The 26,414-nt window shown below is 53.9% G+C and overlaps 1 protein-coding gene across 2 annotated transcripts; it reads left to right on the forward strand.

The window, feature by feature from the left end:
- The first annotated feature begins 459 nt into the window (after nt 1-459).
- Nucleotides 460-25,911, forward strand: LDLRAP1 (low density lipoprotein receptor adaptor protein 1). Of its 2 annotated transcripts, none has more exons than XM_059134940.1 (9): nt 460-643; nt 11,025-11,167; nt 12,004-12,116; nt 14,043-14,157; nt 19,493-19,565; nt 19,901-19,987; nt 20,541-20,671; nt 22,248-22,279; nt 23,790-25,911. In XM_059134940.1, exons 1-9 carry the CDS (start codon nt 556-558, stop codon nt 23,932-23,934), a joined length of 927 nt encoding a protein of 308 aa, XP_058990923.1. In that variant the 5' UTR covers nt 460-555; the 3' UTR covers nt 23,935-25,911. The 2 variants fall into 2 exon arrangements, with proteins under 2 accessions (XP_058990923.1, XP_058990922.1); XM_059134939.1 differs by having other exon boundaries at nt 462-643; nt 22,245-22,279.
- The last annotated feature ends 503 nt before the right edge of the window (nt 25,912-26,414 follow it).

Below are 26,414 nucleotides of genomic sequence, written 5' to 3' on the forward strand. Positions count from 1 at the left end.
GGGCAGCCCTGGAGCCCTGATCGTGCCAGAGAGCAGCCTGCGTGCTGCTGGGTGAATAAAATGCCGAGGTGGTCTTACTAAGGAAAACTTTAATAGTCCTGCCCGGTTCCCAGCAAAGTCCTACTACTCCCACCTCTCCTTCTAAGCCTCCCATTGCCCTCGGCATTACCCTCCTCTCGGGCAAGACCCTTCTCTCCAACCCTAGGTCTAACCATCTGTAAAATGGTCCCCAAGTATCTTATAGCTGGGCTGCCTAGAAATCCTAGGAACAAGGGGATTGGGAGAGGGGGGAAAAGAAGGGGCCATTCGGGCTTTCGGCCCTCTATGTTAGGGGTGCCGGTGGTGTGGACTCCCTGGGGAGCAAGAGCTGGAGCCCGGGCTGGGCGGGGCGAGGCAGGGCGGTCGGGGGCGGGGCCTGGCCGGCCATCACCCCGCCCCGTCGGACGTCGGCGCGGAGCTCGCGCCGCGGGGGGAGGAGCGCGGAGCCCGCGCGCCGCGCGGCCCCGGCGGAAAGTTTTCCCTGACGGAGTTTTAGCTGTGGCTGCCGGAGCGGCCATGGACGCGCTCAAGTCCGCGGGGCGGGCGCTGATCCGGAGCCCCAGCCTCGCCAAGCAGAGCTGGGGGAGCGGTGGCCGGCATCGGAGTGAGTGTGTGCGCGTCCGCCGGGCCGGGGCCGGGCGGGGGTCCAAGCCAGAGGGACCGGCCTCCCGCGGGCGCCGGGGGCAGAGGCGCGGTCTGTCCGGTGCCCTGCGGCCCTGCCGGGTCCTGCGGGGGTTGGGGGTCGCCGGGGGTCGAGTCGCGCTCCCACTCCTGTCCCCGCTCTGTGTGGCTGGGTAGGAGGGGCAGAAGCTGGGGGAGAGTGCGGAGCTCGGGGTCCCCAGGTGCAGGCGGCAGTCGGAGAGGCCACAGGTGAGGGGAGGAGACGTGCGCGAAGCCCGGCACCTGGCTACTTCGCCGCGCTGGGCGGCTGAGGGGAGACGGTGCTCGGGGGAGGAGGGGTGAGCGCTGGGTTTGGGGAGATGCCTGTAGCCCTGCGCCCTAGCTGCGAGGTCCGCGGCCGGTGGGAGCCCATTTGGCTCCCCGCCTCCCGCCACCCCCTCCGCCAGCCCTGGAGGTCGTCTTTGGGCTCCCAGACGCCCAGAAACAGACTCAGGTAGGAGCGGGCTTCTCGGGTACCTCCTTGAGGTTGGGGGCAAGGCTCAAGCCTGGGGTCTCAGGAGGTTTCACAGCCCGAGTCATCCAGACCCCTGCGGCCCCTCCTCTTGGCTGGCGTTCGGGCTAATTTTGAAACCTGTTTTCTCTCGCACTTTCCCCCTCGGGCTTCCGAAGTCCCAGGGCGCCCAGGCGAATGGCAGACTCGTCGCCACCTCTCCCCTCTCCCGGGGGCGTCTGGGAGGCCGGGAGCACCCCCCCCCCCCGCCTCTAATTATTCTCAGGGAACCCGTCACCTGGCACCTTCCCCTGAGGCCTGAGAAACCCGGCGTAAGTCCCTCTTTTTTCTCCAGGAGAAAGGGAGTGGATTGCCTGGGGTCACACTGGCCTTCCTGGTAGAGGTGGAGCGGGAGCCAGGACTTCTGTACACGCCCACCCTCCTATCAAATACCTGGGACTCCAGCTTCTCCCCTCCCCCTCTACCACCTCCCCCCCCTCCCACTAGAAACCACTGACAGTACAGTCACACGCCACCACCCCCGTCCTTCTTTCCAGGGCTCCGCCAGGGGAGCCCGAGTTCCCAGTGCCAGCGTGTCTGGGCCTAGAAAGCCCGCCCTGCCCCTCCCTCTTGCCCCACTCCACTGTTCCAGCTGTGGCCACCTCCTAAACCAAGACTGGCACTGGGAACACGGGCCGTGGCCTGCTGGTAGGGGTGGGGTCAGAGACCCATTAGGGCTGATCAGGGCCAGGCCAGGGATGCACCATCTCCCACACTTATTGGCCCCTAAATATAGCCCCTTTAAATACTTCAGGGATTTGACTGGGACTTCTGAGAATAATGATTTGTTCCAGTGGTGGAACCCTGCAGTTCTCCTGGGAAGGGGGAGGAAGAGGGGTGCTAGGTAAGGGAAGAAAGCTTTAAAAGCCTCTGATTCTGGGTAACGGGGAGAGGAGTCCACATTAGATGGTGGGAAAGAGTTTCTCCTGCTGCTCTCATCTTGAGCAAGTTGTTTTCCTTTCCGGCTCTCAGTTTCCTCACCAGAAAAATGGGATAAAACTTCTAACCTGACAGGGGTGTTGAGAAACTTATTGATTAATGCTTCCTACTGGCACCTCATTGGTGGTTTCCTTCTGTCCCTCTCCCCCTCCTGTCATGTGGAACTTCAATGTGACTATTACTGTGATGAAACAAGTTTTGAGGGCTCAGAGCCTATCTACACCTGCAGAGAAAAGGAGAGGTCCCACAGACCCCCAGAAAGCCCAGAATGCTGTCCTGAGCCTTCTGGACCCAGAGTGATCTGGGTGGAATCTTCACTGTCCTTCGTTATTGTCAGTTTTCTTACCTGTAAATTGTAAATAACGGTAGTACCCAGCTCAGATTTGTGTGTGTGCGCATATGTGTGTGTGTGTGTGTGTGTGTGCGTATGTGTGTGTGTATTAAATGAAATAGTGTTTTGCCTGGAATAGCAAAAGGCAATCAATAAAAAGTAACTACTGCTTTTGTCACTGTGTTTTACACAGTTTTTGCTTCTGTTGTTTCATTTGCTCCTGTGAGGTGACAGAGCAAGGATTCTTTTTTTTAAAATAGATTTTTAAAATTAATTTAAAAAAATTTTTTTATAAACATATAATGTATTTTTATCCCCAGGGGTACAGGTCTGTGAATCACCAGGTTTACACATTTCACAGCACTCACCATAGCACATATTTTTTTTTTTTAAGATTTTATTTGTTTTATTTGACAGATCACAAGTAGGTAGAGAGGCAGGCTGAGAGAGAGAGAGGGGAAGCAGGCTCCCTGCTGAGCAGAGAGCCTGATGCAGGGCTCGACCCCAGGACCCCGAGATCATGACCTGACCCGAAGGCAGAGGCTTTAACTCACTGAGCCACCCAGGTGCCCCCAGAGCAGGGATTCTTACCAGACCCATGTCAGAGATAAAAGACTGGAGGTTCAGGCTCCCACACAGCTTCCTAGAGGTAGCACTCCAAATCCCCAGCCCAGGGTTCTCATCACCATGCCTGCTATGAGGCACCATGACTCTGGCCGTGGGAGGAGCTGGAGTAGACCCCATCCTAGGTTGGGCTGACAGTAGTGGCCACAAGGTAGAGAGGGAAGCTGTGGGTATGTCTGGGGTAGCTTGGCCTGATGAGTTATTCCTGCGATCTGGAATGGAGCCCCGCGGTTGACTTTTGGGGCCAAAATGAAGCCTGTGGAGTTAAAGTTAAGACTTGAAACCTGCTACCAGCGGTGACTTGCTCCTCCCCAAACCGCTGAAGATCCTCAGCTGGGATTAGCATGATCATTGTTTTATTTGTGGAGAAACTGAATCCCAAAGAAGGGAGGCAGCTTGCCTGAGGTCACACAGCAAGCTAGATAACCCCAGGCTGTTTTGCACTGAACCTGATGGCCCTGTCTCCCAGCTGGTCCTGAGTCTGAAGAACTACCTACCTCCCTCTCCCACACATGGCCTTTTTCCCATCTCTTCAGGAGCCATAATATTTTATCTCAGTCCCTAGCCATGGATTTTCTTTTCTTCTAGCGGCTTGAAAGGAGGCTCACCCTGGCCCCTCAGTACCCTTCTTTCCAGGAGGGGTCCCCTCTGATCCTTAGGCTCCTTCCAGGCTGCCCGAGGACTCAGCTGGTAAAGAAATACAGGACACAGGTTCCAGGAAAGTTAAGAGTATGGTGGTTTGTGGGGAACAGAGGATCTATTTGTATTTACTTAAAATATTTACAATAGAAGATATTATAAATAAACCCCCAAGTCATAATACTTATTGATCACAGAGTATGTGCCATGTACCGATAGGTGCTGGAGAGTCTGGTGAACAAGTCTGTCTGTCTGCCAGCAGTGCTCAAGGTCTGGTGGAGGAAGCAGAATGACCAGGGTGCAGGCGAGTAGTGGTGACCCTGTGAAGAAGGATAAAGTGGTCTGTGAGGAAATGGCGGGGACCACTTCCTTAGAGTGATATTTCCCTTTGGGTTCTTCTAGAAAGCAGATGCTGAGCGAAGGATCTGAGTGCGAGTTATCTATCTGGGAACAGACCGTAGGAAATATCTTTAGGAGAAGTGAGAAGGGAAGAGAGTCCAGAACGTGGACAATATGAAGCCAGTCGCCAGTGTGGGTGACTTGAGCGCCATCCCGTGGGGAGCTTTGGGAAGCAGTTACTCTGAGGGGCAAGCTCCTGGCAGTGGTGGATTCAGGGATGGGAGCTCTGAATGCCCCAGTCTGCATGGACATCGGCCCTTCTGGTAGCCAGAGAGAGCTGCAGGCAGAGAGGTGGCTAGTCAGGGTTTGTGTGTGGAAATTATGTCCACTTGAGGGGATCGAGGTGGGGGGCACTACTAGTGTCAGTGCAGGCAGTCAGGCCTCTCCAAGAAGGTGACTTGGAGCACATGTGAGAATATAGGAGGGAGGAAAGTGGGAACAGCTTTCCAGCCAGAGGGAACAGTGCAGGGGACGTTTAACTGGAGGCTGGGGCCCTGCTTCTCACAGGTCTGCTGGCTGAGGGAGGCATAGGTACCTTAAAGGAGTCAGGTCATTCCGTGCTCACGGAGCGGCACTCTGTTCAGGCAGCCCTGCAGGATAGGTCACCCACCCCTCTGGGTCATCCTGGACCTGACCCCTGGTTCACATGAAAAGGGGCTTGGTGGACTGCCGGTGTGTGTGAACAGCACAGGCTGTGGGAGGCAAAGAGCAGCATTGTCAATTAGGAGTCATGGCCAGACTCCTCTGAGCCTCTTTTATCCATAAAGTGAGAATCCTAATATATCCTTGCCTCTCCCACAAAATACAGAAAATGGCTGTGTGCCCATTCAAGCCCTTAGCCCTCAGCCCTTGGTAATGACAGTAGCTCACACTTCAGTGTGCCGGGCATGGTTCTGAGCCTACCTGGTGTGTAAACTCCCTGCATCCTCACAGCAACACTATGGGGTTGTCCCAGTTTGTAAGTGAGGAAACTGAGGACCAGGGAGGTGGAGTGACTAAACCCACAGCCCATCTCCAAACCCCAGGGTTTTAACCTTGACCCCTAGTTTTTCTTTCACAGAGTTTAGGTACTCAGGAAATGAGAGCTTATGTGATGGTAATTTTTTAATTATTTTCTTTTGATAATCTTAACAACTTCTGAAATTTACCTGGCACTTTTTTACAGGCTGAACCTGTTTCTGATGATGCTCTTGAGGAACTGAACCCATTTGTCAGATAAAGAGACTGTGGCCTTAGAAAAGCAGCTACATTCTGGGTCATGGTAGAGCTCGAGTTGCCTTCTGAGATGTTTCCCTTTGGCTTCTGAGGCCATCTCCCCACCAGACTGGAAGAGGCTGGAGGCCAGGGCGCTTGGAGGTTCCCTCTGGCCCATGGGTTTGGCTGTTGCTCTGATTTTCCAGACACGAGCCAGGCTGGCTCTCCCCTTCTCCAAGAGGGGCACAGGGGCCCCCTGCCCAGCTCTGAGTCCTGGGCAAGGGGCCTTAATGAGGAAAGGGCACACGTTTGCAGCCGCAAGTTAAACTGGGCATATGGTCCGTCCCCAGCTAACTCTGACAGCAGGTCATCTGTAAAATGGCTAAGTTAAAATAGCACAGTCATTATTCCACCACAGGGCTGAAAATAACCAGGACCGGAACAGGGCTGTGGACTGAGGCCTGTATTAGCCTGAGGGCCTCTGGGAGCTCTTCCTGAAGCCCTGGGCTCCTCCCCTAGGAGCATGTGGCCTCCAGCCCTAGATGGCAGGCTCTGGGGCAGGCGGTGTGAATGCGGTTGTCGTTTGTCTTACTGAGTGCTCTTAGGGGTGGGTTTCTTCAGGGAGGGTGTGGGGCATGAGTGACCTTCCACCTCATTGAAGAGATGAGTCATGCCCAGAAGGACCCGCATAGGAGCAGAGGTAGGATTCCCTTCCTTGAGGGGAAGGAGGATCTTGCTGGGCCTGGGAGGATGAGGTAGTGGGAAGGGGGAAGAGGATGAAGCACAGCTGCAGCTTCGGACAGGAGTACACCTTCTTCAGTTCCTGGGGGAGACACACATGACCAGAAGTCCTTCAAGAGGAAGACACATGGTAGACAGCTGCTGAGTGTGAGTGATGTGGCTGGAAGGAGGAAGGAAGAGAGGGAAATCCATGCTCAAGAGAGGGACAGGCTCAAGAAAGAAATGGGAGGCCTGCTCACAGAGGGAAGATGCCCCATCAGCGGGTGTGACCATGGGCTGGGTCCTGAGCTAAGCACATTATGGGTTTTATTATCTCATTATCTAATTTTATTATCTCATCAAAGGGTTGAAAGACCCGCGGATCCCCTTACCCAAGAATCCAACACTGCCACTGGATGCAATCAGCAAGAGGTTCTTTATTGTTACGCAGGCGCCTGCGGGTGGTCAGCGCGCGCCTGCGGGTGGTCAGCAGCTCCTGCTAGCTGAGCACACCGGGCTGGGGTGGTGCCGGGTTTTTATAGACAGGTACAAACAAGTTTTGGGTGGGGCGCAACTGATTGGTTGACAGTTAGAACTTTTGAAAAAGGCATATGTGGAGTTTGCTGATTGGCTTTGGGGACCCGCGCGCGAAGAGAGAGACGCGGGAAGGGGGAACAAGCTGATTGGTTCTGAGGGCCCGCGCGCGGGAGGAGAGAGGCAGGGAGGGGGAACAAGAAGGGGGAAGGTAGGAATGCCATCATGGCGTCTTCTATTATTTCTATAAGCCAAGCAGTTACAGAAGGGCAAAAGAGCAATTAATAAGCAATTAATAACCTAATTTACGCCTAAAAGCCAGCGGTTCACAGAAAAGCAAACAAGCGGTTAGTTATCCTATCTATCTTCTAGGGGAGGGGTCTTTCAGGGTCAAAACAGTAGCCCTGTGAGCTGGGGGACTGTTGTTTTCCCCATTTTATGGATGAAAAAACTGTGACTCTGGGAAGGTAATTAATTTGCTCAACATCACTCAATGTCAGACCTGGGGTTCTAGGATTCAGGCCTTTGCTCTTAACAGCTAGGCTATCCTGCCGTCAAAAAGGCTTCCTGGATGAGGGTGGACGCAAGGGGTTTCAACCAAATAAAGGGAAGGGCATTTCTGATAGAAGGAACTCCTTGAGTAGAAGCAACTCCCTGAGCCAAACCATAGAAGTGGGAAAGAAAATGTTAAACATCACGAGGAAGAAGCTCTGCATGGTTACAGTGTCCGTTGTGTGTACATGTGCATGGGAATGAGTGTGTGGATGCAGGGATATTGTGGGAGTGGGCACTGGGACACCTGTGACTCCCCACAAGTCATTGTGGGATTTGCCTGTAGTGGATTGGGAGCTGGGGAGGCAGGGCAGGGTAAAGTTCTGACTTGCTGTGTGGTCTTGCACAAGTCCCATTGCTCTCTGGGCCTCAGTGTCATCATCTATTACGTGAAGAATTTGGGCAGAGGGTCTCCATGGCTGATGGGTAGCAACTGGTCTACCAGGGCCCTCATGAAGGAGGCCATGGAATAGGAGAAGGGTCAGGCCTGGGAAGGAAGAATGCAGAATATGCCAAGCATTCAGAGGTCGGGGAGGACTGGGGAATGTTTTGACAGCAAAAAGGTCATCTGTGACCTTGGCAAGCTTTGGCCCTTTGGAATGGAAGGGGCGGAAGTGGCTTTGGAGAGGAGCCAGGAAAGGCTGAGCTGAAGGAAATGGGATAGTGGGGACGTGAAAATGGCGGGGAGGAAGGATGTTTGCTGTAGACAGGGATGGATAGTGAGATGAACGAGGCCATCCCTGATTGGCCCCCCAACACCAACCCCTGATTGGTGTTGCCTGCCTGGAGCCTTATATTGAGAAACAGTCCAAAGCCTGTAATCAGAGAATAGAGCTGCAATTGATTAGCAGTGTCTGCCAAGGAAACTAGTGATGGGGCAGCAAGTAGTTGGCTATCCTTGCTTAGATGCATCTTGGGTTGAAAGCAGTAGTCTGAATACCTACTTAGGGGGATCCTCAGGAATTAGGAATTGTGGGAGGAAATATTTCTGGCTCTAGACACTTCTTCCTGACCTTTTGCTAAAATCAAGGTGGTTTGCCTCATGAGAAGATAGTGATGAAGTTCTAGAATATAGGTGAGGTTCAGTGGGGTGAGGTCCGGAACCAATGACCAAGAAAGAATTCTTGAGACATTTTTGGTTTAAAATGGTGGTTTATTAAAGCACGAGAACAGGACCCGTGGGCAGGAAGAGCTGCTGTCCCGGGGATGTGGGAATGTGACGGGGCTGGGGATGTGACGGGGCCGGCAGGTTTTGTACCATGGACTTGGGGTGGAGGTAAGGAAAAGGGAGGTTTCAGTAGAACTTTCATATGCTAAAGAGGACCTATAAGATACCAGATACCAGAGGCCTTGCCATTGCTAAGGTTGTTTTGCCCTCTAGCAAGGTATTAACATTAAGATGGGATTTTTTAAAGAATGTCACATACATTCCACCCAGGAGTGGGGAGCGGGGGAGGAGGTTGCAAGGTGTCAGCCTTTTGCTTTGTCCTTAGCCAGGCTTCTGTTCCCTCATCAATAGGATGGGCTACTGATCAGGAACTTGGGCTTTAGAGTCAGGTAGATGACTAATGTGACAAATCGCGTGTCCTTTGAGCGTCCCTTCCCTCCTTTGAAAGGGGAATGAAAGAATGCCTGGCTGGAAGGTAGCTGTGAATGTTAGAAGTAGTGGTCAGAGCTGCTTTGTTATTACTCTTGTCTTTGTTACCTGATAGCTCAGTCTTAAACTGATGATGTGATGGTGGTCTTGGTGGGGGTGGTCTTGGTTTCTCTGAGGCTGAGGCTCAGGTCTGAGTTGCCCTGGGGCTTCCATCAGCCAACCCAGGACTGGGTCACCTCTGGGATTTTCTGATTCTTTTTGGAGGATCAAATGGAACAGGCTTGTGATTGATACAGCAGAGGATAGGATTCCTTGGGGGTCTTCTCAGCGGGGACTGGGCCTCCTGTTGGGGTGGTGGCCCAAGTGCAAGGGCTGGAAGGCAGTGGGCTGGGGCCCGCAGCTGAAGATGGTTTTGAGACATTACAGACACGAAAGAAGCCTTGGAGTTGTCCAGGTCATTTCTTCACTCAGCAAATACTGAGTGCCAGCTCCATGCCAGGCTCTGGATGACCAGCCAACAAGTCCCTGCTCACCTGGACCTCAAACAGGGGGACCGGGTACACCTGTAAGTTCTTATAAGGAGCCCTTCCCCCCCCAATACCCATGCATTCTTTTTCAGATGAGGAAGCAGTCTGAGAGAGAGACAATGGCTTGCTCAAGTCAAAACCAAAGAGGTGTGGGTATGCAAGGCTTCTTATGGCTGGTGGAAAAGAAGGTAGAACCCCTGGAGGTGGAGAACTTCAAGACAGTTGCTGGGAGGGGCAGCATGGGCCAGACAGGGTAGAGGGCCCAGTACTGCCACCTAGGTCCAATAGCACAGGAACCCCTGAGCCAGCCTGTGCCTTGTAGGCGGGGCCTGCAGCCCTGCCCAGCCTCAGCTGCCCTGGCACCATTGATGCCCAGTTCAAAGCTTTCTTTCTGTGGCTCTTCCATTAGAGACACTGAGGGCTCCTGGATAAGCAAGGAGAGTACAGGATTCTCCCAGCTCCTCTCCCAGAAAGTGGTCCAGGGAAGCTGGCCCTGCCTGCCTCCAATGGTGGCCTCTGGAAACTGATTCCTCTGTGGATCCTGCCCTATCCAAGATCATGGGTGAAGCTGAAGAGCCGTTTCCTCCTCTTTAAAGTGGATACAATCGTAATACTTCCTATACTGCATTGTCAGAGAAGGGATGATAATGGACAGGCAAAGGGCCCTGACATGCAGGAGTGTGGGGTTTTCATTTGTCTTGGTGATCTGCTTGGAAGGATCCCTAGAGACCATCATTCGCTGCTGGCTTCATTGCTTCCAGCTGAGCGATCTGGGGAGAAACCCTGGGGATTGTTCAAACCACTGATGAAGACCACACTTGCCCTCCTGCCTCTCTGCCTGCTCGGGACCCTCTCTCACATGGGTGGGGTGAGGTGGGGGCTTTCCAGCTCTCTCCCTGTTTAGTTTTCATAGCTCTCATCTCCCAACCTTCCTGACCTCAGTCTCAGGCAGAGTTTTCAGAGGACCCTTCTGTGTGCCCTGCTCTATACCCTGGCCTCAGCATTACTAGGCTTAGAGGGGAGAGGGGACTTTCCCAACACATGGAGGTGGTGGAAAGCAGAGCTGGGACTTGAACCCAGGTCTGCTGGATTCCAGCAGCCTTCATAAGATGTCATTTGAGCACTCACCTCTCCCTTTCCTGCCCTTGCCCCCACCTCTCTCCTGGTCCTCCACCCCTGCCTCTTCCTCTTCATGGCTGTGGAGATGGAGGCCAGTAAGAGTAGGCTGGGCCTCTGGGAACCACCCAGGTTTGAGTCCTGACTCCCAACTCTTTACTCACTGTAGGTGGCCTTTTGATGACTTTGCTTCTCTGAGCCTCAGTTTTCTAATCTGTAAAGTGAGGATAGCATCTACCTCACAGGATCATGTAGAAAATTCAGTAAGAAAATAGCATGGTTTGCTCTCAGCAAGTATTGAAGTATAGAGTTTGGGTTTTGAACTTGAAAATATGGGCTCAGATCTTGGCTCTTATACTTGCTGGCTCTGTGGACGTGGTTGTGTGATTTCACCTCCCGGGCTTCAGTGTCTTTGTAAGTGGGTAAGCGATAAAAGTGTCTGCTTCATAGGCTGTCATAGAATTAGTGAGAATCTTTTATGGAAGGCTTCTTACCATGGTGCTTGGTAGGTACTGGAAAATGTTAGTTCTTTATTATAGGTAAAAAATAATGGTAGATGGACAACCCCAATACCCTTTGCTAGGTCTTCCTAGGAAATGGGTGCAGGGAGGACAGGGTCTGAGGGACTGTCCTTCTGCACAGAGCTGCCGGAGAACTGGACAGACACGCGGGAGACACTGCTAGAGGGAATGCTCTTCAGCCTCAAGTACCTGGGCATGACGCTGGTGGAGCAGCCCAAGGGCGAGGAGCTGTCAGCTGCAGCTGTCAAGAGGATTGTGGCCACGGTGAGCCCCAGTCAGGGTGGGGGAGCCATGAGCCAAGGGCCGGCTGCTTCTTGGGGTACCGCTCATCCCCTGCTTACTACCCTGATGGGATGCATCTCAGTTGTTCCCATCCTTGACTCCCCTTGCATCTGGCTTAGGGACTCTGGTAGAGGAGAGCCACTGGGCTTGTAGGGTCAGGGTCCATGTCCTCCTCTCCAGCTGTTTTGGCCTTGGCCTCTCCCAGGCTCCCCTCCCCCAACTCAGGTCCCTTACCTCAGGGTTGGTGACTTAGTGCCAAGGAGTAGTGGGGAGGTTGCGGTCACGCAAGCACTTGCCCTCTGGCCTGAGAGATGGGATAATGCACCAGAGACAGATCTATCCCCTCCCCATCTCCCCGTCCTGAGTAAGGATGGCCCTCTAAATGCACCTCCTTGGTGGCCTTGGACCCTTCAGCTCAGACACTCTTAGGTCTAGTGGGTGGAGTGGAGACTCCCCAGGAGTGATCCTGCTGGGTTGTGATAGCCCACTCTGTGCTCAGAGTCTGCGGGCCCTCTTAGCAGTGTGTCCTGGGGCAGCTCCCTTAACCTCTGAGTTGTTTCCTCTTCAGAAGAAGCTCTGTTGCCTCTGAGGACGACTCGAGGTCCAGTGCCTGGCAGAAAGCAGGTGCTTCATGAGCCGGGGTTGTCCTGTGTTTATCACAGGAGAGTGCTGACTGCTGTCTTCCCCATCGTGTCTGCTGTCTCTACGCTGAGGCCTCACGGGGGCCTCGAGTCTAGGGCTTAGACCAACTAGGTGTAGCCCATGAGAGTAGGTCCCAAGTGGGGCAGGCAGGTTCTCTCACCCACGTCTACCCCAAGGCCAAGGCCAGCGGGAAGAAGCTACAGAAAGTGACCCTCAAGGTGTCGCCACGGGGGATTATCCTGACCGACAACATCACCAACCAGCTCATCGAGAACGTGTCCATTTACAGGTATGCTCAGCATCCCCCACATTCACTCTGCTGCTTGGGGCAATTGGGGGGGTGCCCTTTCTGAACCTAGGTTCCACTACTTTCTGTCTGGGTGAGCTTGGAGCCTCAGTTTCCTCCTGTATGTGTGTTTGGGGATGGGGGATGGAAACAGACACTGCTTCACAGCACTGTTAGAAGAGCTGAGTGCACAGCACCTGGTCATAGTGGGTGCTCAGTTAAAGGGCAGTTGCTGCTGTCATTACTCCTAGTTGCAGTAGGCAGTTGAGGCCTAGTGAGGACTGGGACCCTCTCCCCACCGCCTCTCCCCAGGCGTGCTACTGAGGCAGGCTTGGAGCCGAGAGGTGTGGAGTCACTGCCTTTTCCTTCCACTGTGAATGCAGCAGCTCTGGACATCTGGCCAGGCCTTCAGGGAGGCCTCAAGGCAAGAGTCTGAGGCCAGATTGTAGATGGTATGGGGGGGGTGGGGGTGACACGGTTCTCAAGGAGGCAGAGCCCAGCCCTTGAAACCTCAAGCTCTCCCAGTTCCCTCTCTTGGCTGGTTGGTTGTAGGATTTTAGTGCTGGAAGGGACAGTCCATTTTACAGATGGAGAAGCTGAGGCCCAGGGAGTTGCCTGAGGCCCCACAGTGAGGTAGTAGCTGGGCTGGGACCAGGGCATGGAGGCTGGAGTTCTGTCCAGCAGGCACTCAACTGCTGGGCGTTCCTCCGCCCTCTTGCTTTGTCTCCAAGCATGTGGCTCACCCCACTGGAGCCTAGGCCAGTACTGGGTTGGGGAAAGAGGGAGGTTGGTTTTCGTTTCTGGCTGGTGTCCTCCTCTCACCTTCCTGATTCTTCCTGTCTCCTTGAACTAGGGGAGCCTTTTGAGCCAGCCCTTGTCAGCAAGGAGGACATGTAGGGAAAGCAATAGGAGAGAGAGTATAAGTATTTCCCAAGAGAGCAGAGAAGGAGGGGCTTGTCTGACCTTACAAGGCCTCCCCAGGAAGGTGGCAGGAGGCTGGATCTGCTGGGATGGAGAAGAGGTAGCTGTTGGCCTGTGGGTTCTAAGTGGTGCCGATGGCTGTGTCAGTGGCTGTGAAGGAAGCTGGGGCCGCACTAGGGCAAGGAGTGTGCCGAGCTCCGGTCCCATCTGGGGCTGCCAGTTCCTCTGCTGATTGACATTCCCAGGCCAAGCAGCTGGCACGGAGGGAGCAGACAAGGGGGGTTGGACCAAGTGTTCCAGGAGGAGGGAGCTGCTGTGTATTCCTCCTGGACCCACTGGGGCTCTGGGTCTGGTCATCCTCACACTCCCTCACCCAACTCCCAGCTCCTTGACCTCTGACCACAGTTCTAGGAGAATTTGCCAGAAGTCTCAGTCATCCTGAGAGAGAGGGCCTGGAACTCCCCTGACGTCTGGGCAGGGGCATGACTGGAGGGCTGGGAGGGAAGGCCTAGTGAAGGGCATGGGTGGCTGGGGCAGTGTCCTGCTTCCCCTGTCTGGTCAGGGCCGTCTGGTCAGCACAGACCCTTAAGGGAAGCATGGCAGTGGTTATAACCTCTGGAATCCTCAGGAGATCCAAGACTTAGCTTCAGTTTCTCATCTGAAAAGTGGGGATAATAATAGAACCCATCTCAGGGCAGCTCTGAGAATTAAGTGAAGTCATATCTAGAACGTTGGCCTGGGATGCAGGAAAGGCATAGCTATTACCATTCTGGAGTATGGCTCAGTAGAGGGGGGAAGTCCCTTCCACTCCTTCCTGCCTAGCCTGTGTGCCCCCCATTGATGGCCCAGAATGCCAGGTCCAGAGGCCAAAGCTGTCTCTCCAGAGTCTCCCCCTGGTGGAGTAGGATAGTCAGCTCTTGGGGAATCAGGGGAGATGCCCTGTGGGGCAACCCATATGTGGGCAGGCCCTTGCGCTGGGTTTGGTGACACTTCCCGCTTGCCTTTCAGGATCTCCTATTGCACAGCAGACAAGATGCACGACAAAGTGTTTGCCTACATTGCACAGAGCCAGCACAACGAGAATCTTGAGTGCCATGCCTTCCTCTGCACCAAGCGGAAAGTGGTCAGTAGGGAGAGGCTGGGGCCCAAGCAGGCTCTGGCCTTGGCACCCTGCCCTAGGGGGGAGGCAAGACCCAGAGGTGACATCACTTAATAGGAGGAATGAAATTCCTGGGACCCTCACATGGATGCTAAGAGCACTGAGTAAGGCTGCAGTCAGTAGGCAGCCTGTCACTGTGGGCTGCCCTCAGTGGCCATCCTGGCCTGCGGGTGGTGACAAGGCCATGTCCCCAGTAAGTGCCCTAGTCCCTTCCTCTTTAACATGATTGATTGGATTTGAAGGGGGTGCTTTCAGTACGGTCTGGGGGTTCAGGGCCTTATAGGAATTAGTCCTTGGAGACTGATGATCCCAGGGCTCAGGGGAAAGGCTAGGGGACCTGGCTCTCTATAGCCAGAGTGGGGAGGGAAATGGCCATTTTTTGGCACCTATCATGTGCCTCTGTCAGTGGTGGGCTTTGAGGGATCTTCTGTTTAGTCCTCATAGCTCTGTGGCGTGGCAGCTGCTACTAGCTTCGCTATTTTTATTTTTTATGAGGAAGCAGATTCACAGAGGTCAGCTGTCTTGCTGAAGATGACACAGCCAGCTGGGCAGAGCAAGGGTTTAGCCCATGCTGCTTCTCCCCGCTGCATGACTGCAAGGAGCCCCGAGCTCCTTGCCCCATTTCCAGGTTACCTCTGGCCACATCCAGCTGAGACGAGTGGAGACCCCTGTGGTCTCTGGGCTTTGTCTTGAACTTTGCGACAAGCAGGCAGAGTGAGTTCACCTTTGGTGTTGAGGCTTTGTCGTTTTGGAGGCCTGGAGGTCTGAGCATCTGCTCTGTGAGGAGACTCTGACGTTTATTGGTTTAGTGTTGGCCTCTGTTAACCTTGTACAGAGCCCAGAGCCCTCCCCAGATCCTATGGTCCTTGGAACCAAGGAGACAAGATCATCTCCCCTACCCCTCTCATCATGGACACGTCAAGGACATCACAGTCTTTAAGTGACCCCCAGGCTTCCTGCTACCCATCAGGGCCTGCTCGAGATATGGTGTTAGTTTTCTATAGCTGCTATAAGAAATTACCGCAGACTTAGTAGTGGTTTAAAACAACCCAGATTTATTCTCTTTTGGTTCTGGAGGTCAGCAGTCTGAGTTGGGAATCCTTTCAGAGGCTCCAGGGGAGAATACATTTTCTTGCCCTTTTTAAATTTTCTAGAGACCACCGTTCCTTGGTTCCTGGCTCCTTCTTCAACCCAAGGGCCAGCAGTTCAGCACCTCCCAGTCTTCCTCCTGCTTCCGTTGTCACTTTGCTTTCCTTGTCAGTCCATTGTCACTGTCTCTGACCCTCCTGCCTGGCTCTTAGAAGGCTCCTTGTGATTGGGCGCCGTAGGTAATCCAGGATAACCCCCACCTCAAAATCCTTAACTTAATCACACCTTTGAAGTCCCTTTTGCCATGCCAGCTAACCCTTACAGGTTCCAGGGATTAGGATATGGACATCTTTGGGGGCCATGATTCAGCCTACCAAGGGCTTTTGGAGGGAACACTGCAGGATGAGACAGATTAGGGGTGTAATTCTGGCTGCTGTGCTGTGTGACTGTGGATAAGACCCTGTCCTTCTCTGGGCTGCTTGCCCATCAGCAGAATGGGGAGGTCACCTCAGTGACCTCTAGGATTGTTCTGAAAGGCCCCTTTCTTCTGTGTACCTTGTTTCATTCCTGCAGACTCAGTGTCGCCAGCCACTCACCCAAGGCCTCGTGATGCCCCAGGTCCCCGAACTGCAGTAGCTTCTCCCATGACAGCTTTGTTCTCACAGACAGTGTCTCCTGGCTTTGTCTCTTATGAGGCCACAGAGACTTAAAAAGGCTCATTATGTCCCCATTGTTTGTCTCTTCCTCCCCACTGACCAGAGCAGGCACTGGGCAGGGGAAGCTGGCCCATAGCCACTGCTGCAGAGTGTGGGTGGACCCTGGGCAGGAGGGGCGCCAAGCTCCAGAGGCTTCCTCTAGGAAGGGGAGCTGGGGGTAAAAGAAAGTGGATGCCAGCCCAGTGGCTGTAGGGAGGCCTGGTCTGGGGCCAGAGGACTTTGGACAGGCTTGAACAAAATCAGCCTGCCCCAGGCCAAGAGGTCAGTTATTGAGGAAAACAACCTGCCTGTGGCTTGGCGCTGACAGCCGAACCCTGGCCTGGCAGAGTGGGTGGCTCCTGCTGGACACCTGGGCCCAGGCTCGTCACTTTTCCTCACACACTTTGCTCTGTGTCAGGAGCTGACTGGCTCAATTACAGCTTATCCACCCTTCCTTAGCCGGCTTTCTGCCTTCAGACAGCCCAGGGCAGGGCAGGGTAAACAGGACACCTGACATGAGGGTGGTGGTCTCACGCCTTCCCCAGGCCACCGCTAAGCCCGGGTTGCTAGTAACCTGGCCATGTTGGAAATCCTGAGCTTCTCAGGGCTTAGTGGACCTTTCTGAGAAGGAGGCAGAAGGTGAAATGGGGGTCTCAGGTTCTGCAGCCCCCCAGTGGTCAGGTGCCTCCCCAGTTGTCCACTGCTGCCTGTTCTGGGTTGAGCACTGTGTTTGGACCTGGGGACCCAGGGAATCGGCTGTGGAGATACCAACAGGGTGGTGGGGCAGAAGGGCCAGGATTTGGTAACTGGAACCCAGTTCTAGGGTGGAGGTCATTAAGTCTCACCAGAGGTCAGTAGGATTTCCCAGAGAAGGACACATTTTGATTTCGAGCTTTGAAGGCTGAGTAATGAGTTAAGAGTTTGCCGGCCAAGAGAAAGGGGGTGGGAGTGGTAAGAGAGGGAGTGCGCAGGAATCGGCATGTGCAAAGATGCAGGTGCAGAATTAAGTGGTATGATTGGTGGTGGAGGACTCAGATGTGACTGGAGCCGGGGTGGGTGGGTAGAGTCAGCCTGTGGGGGAAACTTGAATTTGCATGCCGACATAGCCCCTGTTGCTTTTGGCTGGGGGCCCACAGTCTCCATGTATCCCTACCCTTTCTCTGGGCTAGAAGTCTGTGACCACCCAGGATGGCGGGAAGGGGGTTCCTTTCTGGTTCACCCCCCTGTTCAACTCAGCTCGGGCAGCACAGCCACCCGGCCTCCCTTCCCCGGTGATTCCTTTTTGGCACGGTCAAGATGAGTTCCCCCAGAAAGAAATGCTTTTGTCTGCCCAACTGTGAGGCCTCCGCCAGCCCTGCAGCCTCGGGATTCGGAAGTGAAGGTGGGGTTGTGGCTTTGATGTGGCCCAGGTTTGTAGTGCAGGTGGACTGACAGTAAACAAAGTGGCTCCGCACCCCCCCACCCCCAACAGATTCTATCCCGGGCAGGCTGGGGCAGAGCTGTTCTGCTGTACGCAGCCGTTGGCATTCCTCAGGTAATCCTTCTGGGTCAGCAGGGCCTTAAGGGACCCATGGCCGTACTTGGTCTGAGTACTAGGTTGGGGTCTGGGATCCTGGGTGTCCTGAGCTAGACCTGGTCCCTTGAAGGAATTCACAGCCTGGTTACAGGGAACAAGCCAGAGACAAGAAAAACTGGGTGAGGTAGAACCTGGTTCAGGTGCTGAGGGACTCACAAGCCAGAGGCACTCCTAGAAGAGAGAAGCATTTAGCCTGCGGGATCAGGGAAGGAAGACCTCCCCCTGGGCAGGCTCGAGCAGTCCTTTCTTGTAATGCTGCCCAGATTCCGGCAGCTGCCCCAGAGATCAGGGCCCGCCCGAGCCCCAGCCCGGCCTGGACTTGCAGCCACCTGCACACACGTGCATCTTGGGTTATGTTTGGTTTTCTTGTAGCTTGGGATTTCAGGGCGAAAGGGCAGGAATGTATGCAAATGAATGAGTAGATTGATGCAAAACCAGTATCAGGTTCATGGCCCCAGATATCCTGGAAGCAAAAGTAATGGTGTTTCCATCTCCCTGCCACACTAGGTGACCAGCCGCGTCTTGGGGATGTAGTGAGCTGACTCCGGCTGGTAATCAGCCCATATTTTTAGTTCATGGGCAATTCTCAATGGTAACTGGGTCTATTAAACTTGATTCAGACGTGACAGCTTAAATTGTAAACAGCTGTGAAGAGTTTCATACTTAATTACCATATTTAAGTTTTGCCATAAAGCGCCCGTACTTCCATCAAAAATGTAAATGACGGAGACATTCAAATGAGATTTTATACTTCGTGAAGTTTAATTGGCATGGATCAGTCAGCTTGTTTAAGGATTTTAAATTTTAGAAAAAAGAGTTTTAAAGGCAGTAGCCGCAGATTCATTTCTCAATTAAATCAGGTTGTCTGGTGGAGGGAAAGGGAATGGGTCCGAGCAAGGCTGGGTAGGCCTGAACTTGTGTACTTGAAGGAATCTGGTGCTTTCTTCTCTAGGCTCGAGCTGTCAGAAGGAAGCTGGATGTCGCTTCCGGCTACAGCTGAGCTCTGGGACTCCCACTCCCAGCAGCTGAGCTGTGATTAACCCTGAACTGGAAGCAGAGAGAGGAGGAGGCTGCCATGAATGTGGGCTGGGGGTAGGTCCTGGCTGAGTGAGGCCTCAGGAGGCCTGCCCCTTGGGCTAATGCAGTGATGCACCTCTGGAGGGCTTGGCCTGCTCTGGGGATCAAGGTGTTTAGACTGGGTTCTTGCTTTAAGGAAGCATCCAGATAGGGAGACACAGGCATGTGAGCTGGTGCCACTTTGATAGACATGATGCCAGAGAGATGTTGGTGGGCCTGTGGGGCCCCAGTCCAGGTGACCTGAGAGAATTGGCAGGGTGCATGGGAGTTCCTCAGGGGTGAAGAGCCAAGGTGTGGCTCCCTCTTCCAGGTGCGTTATGGCCCTGAATGGTTTTGGTCCCCTGCCATGGGCACACACTCAATTGTGGATCCAGTTGCACTCCCTTCCCACCTGGCGTAGGGCTGCCCGGAGTTTAACCCTTGCCTCTAGAAGTTGGTCATTTAGGCAGTGGCTAGGCACTTTGCAGTTCTGGCTTTTCTGTTCTTTAATTCCAAGGGCTAAGTGTGAAATCCTCAGGTAATTAGGGGGGCTTCTTAGAAGAAGTAAGCCCCTAGTTATTTGAATGTAGAGAAGCCCAAAGGAAAGGGGAAAAAGTAGAGGTGAACAGCCATTGCAAACACTGGGGCTGGGAACCTTGGCTGCGCTACCTACCAGTGGTGAGGATGTGGCCCAGTCTGCTTGGAGAGGGTGTGGCCTTGTGACACCACAGGGCTATTTTGGTGACCTGGGAGGGGCTGGGACTCTGCCTTCACCCATCTGGCAGTTCAGGGCCTTGACAGAGCAGAGCCTCAGGCCTGCATTTCAGACTTGCTGTTACCTGCCTGACAGGCACCCCTCCCCACCCCGCTTCCTGTTTTTCAGGCCCAGGCTGTTACCCTCACAGTCGCTCAGGCCTTCAAAGTCGCCTTTGAGTTTTGGCAGATGTCCAAGGAAGGTGAGTCTTGTTCAGGGACACTGTGGGGGGTGAGAATGGAACAGGGGAAGGCTGGCAGAGAAAGAGAAATGGGGAGTGGGTACTAAAGGCCCTGGAATCCAGGCCCAACTCTCTTCTTCCTCACCTACTTGGTGTGTGACTTTGGACAGGTTCCTTCACCTCCCTGAGTCCCATTGTCCCCCTGTGAAGGAAAGGAACAGCTGTCTCCCTCCCCCAGGGTGCTTATGAGGGTCAGATCTACAGTTTCTATTCTCCCTGCTGGACACCTGATGTGGGCCCCTGTCCAGTGATTGCTGGCTGTGGGGCCTGCAACCCTCTGTGCCTTTGTCCCACAGAGAAGGAGAAGAGGGAGAAAGCCAGCCAAGAGGGCGGGGACGTCCTAGGCGGGGGCCTCCGAGACAGCACCCCGTCTTTGAAGAGCTGTGAGTCTTGGGCAGGGGATGGGGCCGGAATCAGCTGCATGATCGGGGGCTGCCCTTCATCCAGAGGGCCCTACTCACTCCCTCCAGGGCTGGGGCAAACCCTTGGTTTTTTATTTTTGTTTTGTTGTTAAATAAATAATACATGCCCAACATAGATAAATTAGAAAATGCAGATAAAAGGGAATGGTTACTCTTTTTGATGCATGTTCTTCCAAATATGTCTATGCAAATATGTAAATATGTGTTTACCCCTTTCTCAGTACATTTAACATCTTATGTGATCTCTTAAAATACTTAAAGCCTGTTGTGAATGTGAAAATTTTAGCTTAAAACATTAGTTGGGGTAAAATTTGGGCCCTGTGGGCAGCTGTCCAGCCATTTGGGGAGGTGCTGGGGTGGGGCTCTGGGTAGTCTTGTTGATAGGCTTGGGAGGGCAATGCCTGAGGATGGGGTCAGGACTAGGATGGCCTGGGAGGCTCTAGGATGGGGCTGGAGATGAAGCCTGGAAATAGGAGACTCCTCCCACTGACACACCTGACCGGACCCCTCGTAGTGGTTGCCACTGGGAACCTGCTGGACTTGGAAGAGACGGCCAAGGCCCCACTGTCCACAGTCAGCGCTAATACTACTAACGTGGACGAGGCACCGAGGCCTCAAGGCTTGAACAATAGCAGTGTTGTCTGGGTGAGTGGTCATGTGGCCTGGGGACCCCGTAGGAATCCAGCGAGCCTATGCCTGATCCCTGGTTGAGGCCTGAGGCTTCTCTAGGGCCCAGGCCCTGGCACCCATGACTTCAGTCCTATGGGAGGACCAGACTCAGCCCAGCAGCGCCCAGGCCCAGGGTGGGGGGTGAACAATGTCCCCTTTGAACTCAGGGCTGCATCCCCAGCAGGCTTGACTCCTAGCACAGCTGTCTTCTCACAATGCCCAACCTCTTGGTCTGAGCGCCTGTGACTCGGCCCACCACAGAACCAGCCAAAGGCTCCCTTGTTCTTGGCGTGGGCACGGTTTGCTTCCGACACCCCTCCCCGCTTTGCCATCTGAAGGAGGAGCCTGAAGCCCGGTGGTTAGCATTGGGCCCTGACTCGCTCTGTGACTTGAGACAAGCCCCCCTGACTTCTCTGTGTCTCAGGTTTTTCATTCCCTCAGTGAAGATGAGGACCTCGGCCTGCAGAATTTCCCAGAGGAAACTTTTTTTTTTTTTTTTTTAAGATTTTATTTATTTATTTGACACAGAGAGACATCACAAGTAGGCAGAGAGGCAGGCAGAGAAGGGGGGGAAGCAGGCTCCCTGCTGAGCAGAGAACCCGATGCGGGGTTCAATCCCAGGACCCTGAGATCATGACCTGACCTGAAGGCAGAGGCTTAACCCAGGCACCCCTGTTTTTTTTTTTTTTTATTAAAAATACAGAAATTTTTTGCACTTGAAAATGATTTCAGACTTAACAAAAAAGTTATAAAAACAGTACATAGCATTCCTGTTCACCTCTCATCCAAATTCTCCACATACCAGCATCTCACATGAGCACATTACAGTGATGGAAGTCATTATCAGTCCGACGCCATGAGGTCAGGCACAGGTTGTAGTCACATGTCCACCACACGTCCCCTTTTTGCTCTCGGATCACTTGCAGAATCACACGTTACTTTTGTCATTTTCTTTAACTGTAAAATATCTGGAATGGTGATGGACTTGAGAGACACAAATCCCGTTCCTTGCGGCCCCTTCAAGTAGGTATCAGGCCCGTTCTCTGCTGCCTGGGAACCACTCTTAGCACCTACCCATCCTCTCAGGGAGGCTGCAAGGAGCCCTGCCCATTGTTTACCCACCAGAGCTGTGGGGTTCCTGCTGTGAGTTATTCCCTCAGGAGCCTGGAAGTGGAGAAAAGCAAGAAAACCTTCTTCCCTACCCTCTTTGCTCTTGGAATTTGAAAGCCATCTACGTTATTCTATCCAACCCCCTCATTTTATGGAAGGAAAAGCTGAATCCCAGAGAGGAGCAGCGATTTGCCAAGGGGTCCCTTGTCTTGTGGCAGAGCTGGGAATTCTACCCACCCCCCAGGTGCTCTTTGTCTTGTTCTATACCCTACTTTTGGGCCTGTGTGTTGAGATGTGTGTGCCTGTTCCCCAGGCACCCACCAGACTCCTGTGTTTGTGTCCCGAGTCCCCATAGCTTACCCAGTGCCAGGCTAGGGCCTGGCTGTGAGCACGGTCTCCCCCACTGAGGGTTCATATCTCCTTCTTTGTTTTCCCCAAGGAGCTGGATGATGGCCTGGATGAAGCATTTTCGAGGTAACATTAGTTGGGCTCTTTGTGCTGGGGAAGAGGGCCTGGTACTTGTGGGCTGGTCTCTGGGGTCCTTTGCCATATCTGAGAATATGAACTCTGACCTTTGCCAGGGTGTAAAATCTCAACTCGAATACCTCCAGGGATGGGAAACTCACTGTCGGGTTGGCCAGGTCTGCTAAAAGGCTCTTGCTGTTGAATCAAAAACTATTCCTAGTGGCTTCTCTACCACAGTCTGAGATGTGCTAAACACTATGCAGCTCAGGTTGATTCCAGCTTTCTACAGCTGGTGTAGTCTTCCAAACCTGGCTTTTTGCAGGCTTTGTTCCCTCCAGAGACTTTGCAGTTGTGGAAGGGGGCAGGGAGGAGGTAATGCTTAATGAAGTCCATGGAACGATACATAGAGGAGGAATGTCAGGCACTATAGGGAGATATTTTGGTCTTGGACGAGGTTGATGGCCTTTCCCCATCTTCACAGGGGCCAGCCCTGTAGCCATGGCTACCTTAGCTTGGGGACATGGCACGGAGAAGGCTGGGCTGAAGAGAGCCCTGGGCAGCTCCGGGTTCTGAACACTGGGCCTGGTCAGTCAGACGTCCCTGTCTTTCTGGGAACCCTGAGCAGCCGCCTGCAGCCCTCTCCTTCCTCCCCAACTCCTTCCCTGCCAGAACCTGCTTAGAAACCCCTGGGCCCGGCCTGGGCAGATAGGGGGTCGGCATGGGTGGCTCTTTCATGGAGACAGAGATTCTTTTTACCATCTTCCTGCTTCTCTAGTTGACTACAACGCCCTCATTTTAAGAAAAATCTTCCATTTGCTTTTTCCAGATTACTTAAGAACCTATGCCCTTTACTAACAACTTTGAAAATCAGCAAAGCATTAAACAGGAAATAACACCATCCTGTAATCCCACAGCCCAGACTTTTGGGTTTAATTCATGCTAATCCTATACATATACATTTTTCTTTCTGCCTTGATCACTCACAATGGTATTTGCTTTGGGGATCCTGATTTTCACTTAACCCTGACCAATCAGGAGCATTCCCCCAGCCTGTTAAAAACTCCTTGTAAATACCTCATTTATTGACTGCCTCCCATTCCTCTAAGGACCTGGGCTGTACAGGTCCTTAACTTACTTCTCTGTTCTTTGGACGCTTGGGCTGTCTTCCTTCCCATAACAGAGTTCTCGCTGCTAGTCCGCGCCGGTTGCGCTGCCCCCACCCCGCATGTGTCCCTCGCTGTCTGCGCCGGCGCTGCCCTTCCCACCTGTCCCCGGTGGAGTCAGGGTCAGGGTGGCTCTGTGGCGGGAATGCCCCTGCCTGCCCCAGAATTTTCTCAGCTGTTTGGTCCTCAAACTCTGGTCAGAGGCGTCACCTGTCCTGATGTCTAGGACTTTCTTCTCCAGCCCCTGTGTCCTGGCCTTCTCCCACTGGTGTGCTCTCACTTCTCCCCGGCACTACTGCTCGGGCTCCTGCCAGCCCCCTTCTGGGGCCCTGGGCTCACACAGCTCTGCCTTCCAGGCTGGCGCACTCTCGGACGAACCCTCAGGTCCTGGACACTGGGTTGACAGCACAGGACATCCATTACGCCGAGTGCCATTCACCTGTCAACTGGGACAAGCCCGATGGCCGCGGTGCAGAGCAGGATGACCTCTTCAGCTTCTGAGGGCCCTCGTGCTGGTGGGACACGTGACAGACCAAAGCCACTTGTGGCGGCATGGGGCAGGCGCCGGGACTTCTGGCCCTCTTCTGCTGGGTGGCAGCGCTGTCAGCCTGCGAGTCACAGCTGCCTCCAGTCAAGCAGGGGGGAAGGAGGACATTTTTTTTTTTTTTTTTGGCTCTGCTCTTTCTGTAAGAACTGAAGGATGCCTTGAATATTTATTCAGTGACTCCTGGTTCAACTCAGAAGCCGGTTTTGCGTCCGGCACGAGCGCAGTATTTTAACCAGCTTTCTGCCCTCTCTTGAGCCAGCTCTCTCTGCTGTGGGTGTCAGGACGGTGACCAAAGCATTTTTTGTTGTCCCTTCTCCCTTTCTAAGGACCCAGATTTCCCTGGCGGCGCCCCCACTCCTTACGGAGCACAGGAGGGCCCCACAGCCTCAGGAGAGCGCTGCGTCCTCAAGTGTGCCTTCGGCTGGGGCCCAGCAGGCCTGCGCCCCCGCCTCGGGCTCCCCAATGGAGGGGCTGCCCCCGACCAAAGACGGTGTGCAGCTGGCACTTTAAAGCACACACAGCAGGTGTAGCCCTCAGGGGCTCCTCCACAGTGCTGTACTGCAGGGAGCTTCCTGTCTGCCCCGCTGCAAGAAGGCCCAAAGTCCCCGCGGGTGGGCCTCGTCGGTGCTCGGAACCAGTGTAATTGGCTGCCCACGGGTCCCAAGAGAGACTGCAACAGTGGGGATCATCTGTGACTGCCCTCCATCGGGGTCCCCTGCCGTGCTCTTCTCCCTGAGTTGGACGGGCACGTGCCCACTCTTCCTGTTGTGTCCGCATGGGGGTCTCAGCTCTGACTCCCCACGCCTCTGGGGACAACGTGTGGCACCGAGCACCGAGACTTGGTCGGGACTGCTTTGTCGCCATTTTACAGAGGAGGAGACAGGCCCTGACTGTGGAAGGGGTAGAGTGCAGAGTAGAAGTAGGTCTGATGCCAAAGTTGCCTCTCACTCTCGCCTTTCCCGGCTCACACCTCCCTTCTTTCTGGCTTTGTTGTCCTCCCAGGAACCAAAAACCCCAGCTATTTTCTGACCAAAACGTGTTTCATAACAAACCATCTGGTGCCTTTCCACACACAACTGGCTTGAGCCTCCTGCCCTGCTAGCTGTCTGGCTGCCGATTTCCGTGGAAATGAAGTGTCGATGCTAATTGGGAGGGTGAAACCAAACCACACTCTGAAGCATCACGCTCTTCTTTCCTGGCTCTCGCCCCTGGGTCGGGGCATGGCGCTGGCTGGCTGTCCTCAGTCTCCTGTTCTCCCACTTTACCACCCCGGGGCTCCCAGCAGAGCTGCATCTCCACCTGGAGGTGCCTCCTGGGCTTGGCTTTACTGAGCTCAAGTCACTGACGCTTGCAGGTTGCACCAGCCGGGGGAAAACACACACCATTTCTCAGAATCTACTTCTCCAAGCACTTGAATCGGTGCACAGAGACAGAAGTGCCTGGCCGAGGAGTTGGCGGGGGGGTGCGGGGAATTCGTAGAGTCTTTATCAGACTTTGGAATCTGTTCCTTTCCTTGCCCTGCTCCTGTACCTTGCCGCCCCCACCCCCCAGACTTTGGTGCGGGCCTGTGGGTTTGTTGTGAGGCAGCAGTGGGTGGGCCCAATGCCAACTGTCCCTGGCACCAGGGTCCAGAAGCCCCTGAGAGGCCGTGCTGTGTGTGTGTGTGTGTGTGAAAGAGACAGAGAATAGGACTTGGCCTTGAGAGGCTGTGCTTGTGTGTGTGTGTGTGTGTGTGAGAGAGAGAGAGAGAGAGAGAGAGAGAAAGAGACCAAGAATGGGACTTGGCCTTCCTGTGTGTCCCTGGCTGACAAGCTGTCCCGTGTGCCCCCGTGTGTCTGCAGATGAGTCTTGTGCTTTATTTTGTGTTGCTGTAAAAGACGTTCTCATGAGGGAAAGATGGAGTAATAAAGGTTCTCTTTTTGAACCACAAAGAGCACTTGGAGGGAGTGGCCCATGGCCTGGTGAGCATGAAGCTCCTGCCTTCAGTGGTTGCGGTGGCAGTGACCAAAGGCTGAGGTGTGGTGGGGGGAATGGTCTGTGGTCCGCAGGTGGAAGCCGTCTCATCCAGCAGGTGTGGCCATGCGGTTAGCTCATCTTAGAGGGCTTGGGGCCACACCAGTGATCTGGAGCAGCAGGACCTAGGGCAGGGCCTCCTGGCCAGGGGTCTGTGAACCCATGGAATGTGCGTGTGATTATGTGTGGATTACGCACATGTGTGTCTTTCTTGGGGAGCATGCCCATCGTTTCTGTCACATTCTTAACGTGGGTCCCCAACATGCATTCATTACAGGGTCCCAGTGGACTCCAGATGGCGGCTTTGCTGTGACTGGAGACGGGGGTGGGCGATGGTGGAAAGAGTTTTAGTGATGTGGGAGACCCAAGGCCTCACTCAGGCTCTAACACTGGATCGATCACTTCTTCCTTTTTTTTTTTT

The sequence above is a fragment of the Mustela lutreola genome, chromosome 10 (genome assembly GCF_030435805.1).
Source record: "Mustela lutreola isolate mMusLut2 chromosome 10, mMusLut2.pri, whole genome shotgun sequence".
NCBI classification, from domain to species: Eukaryota; Metazoa; Chordata; class Mammalia; order Carnivora; family Mustelidae; genus Mustela; species Mustela lutreola.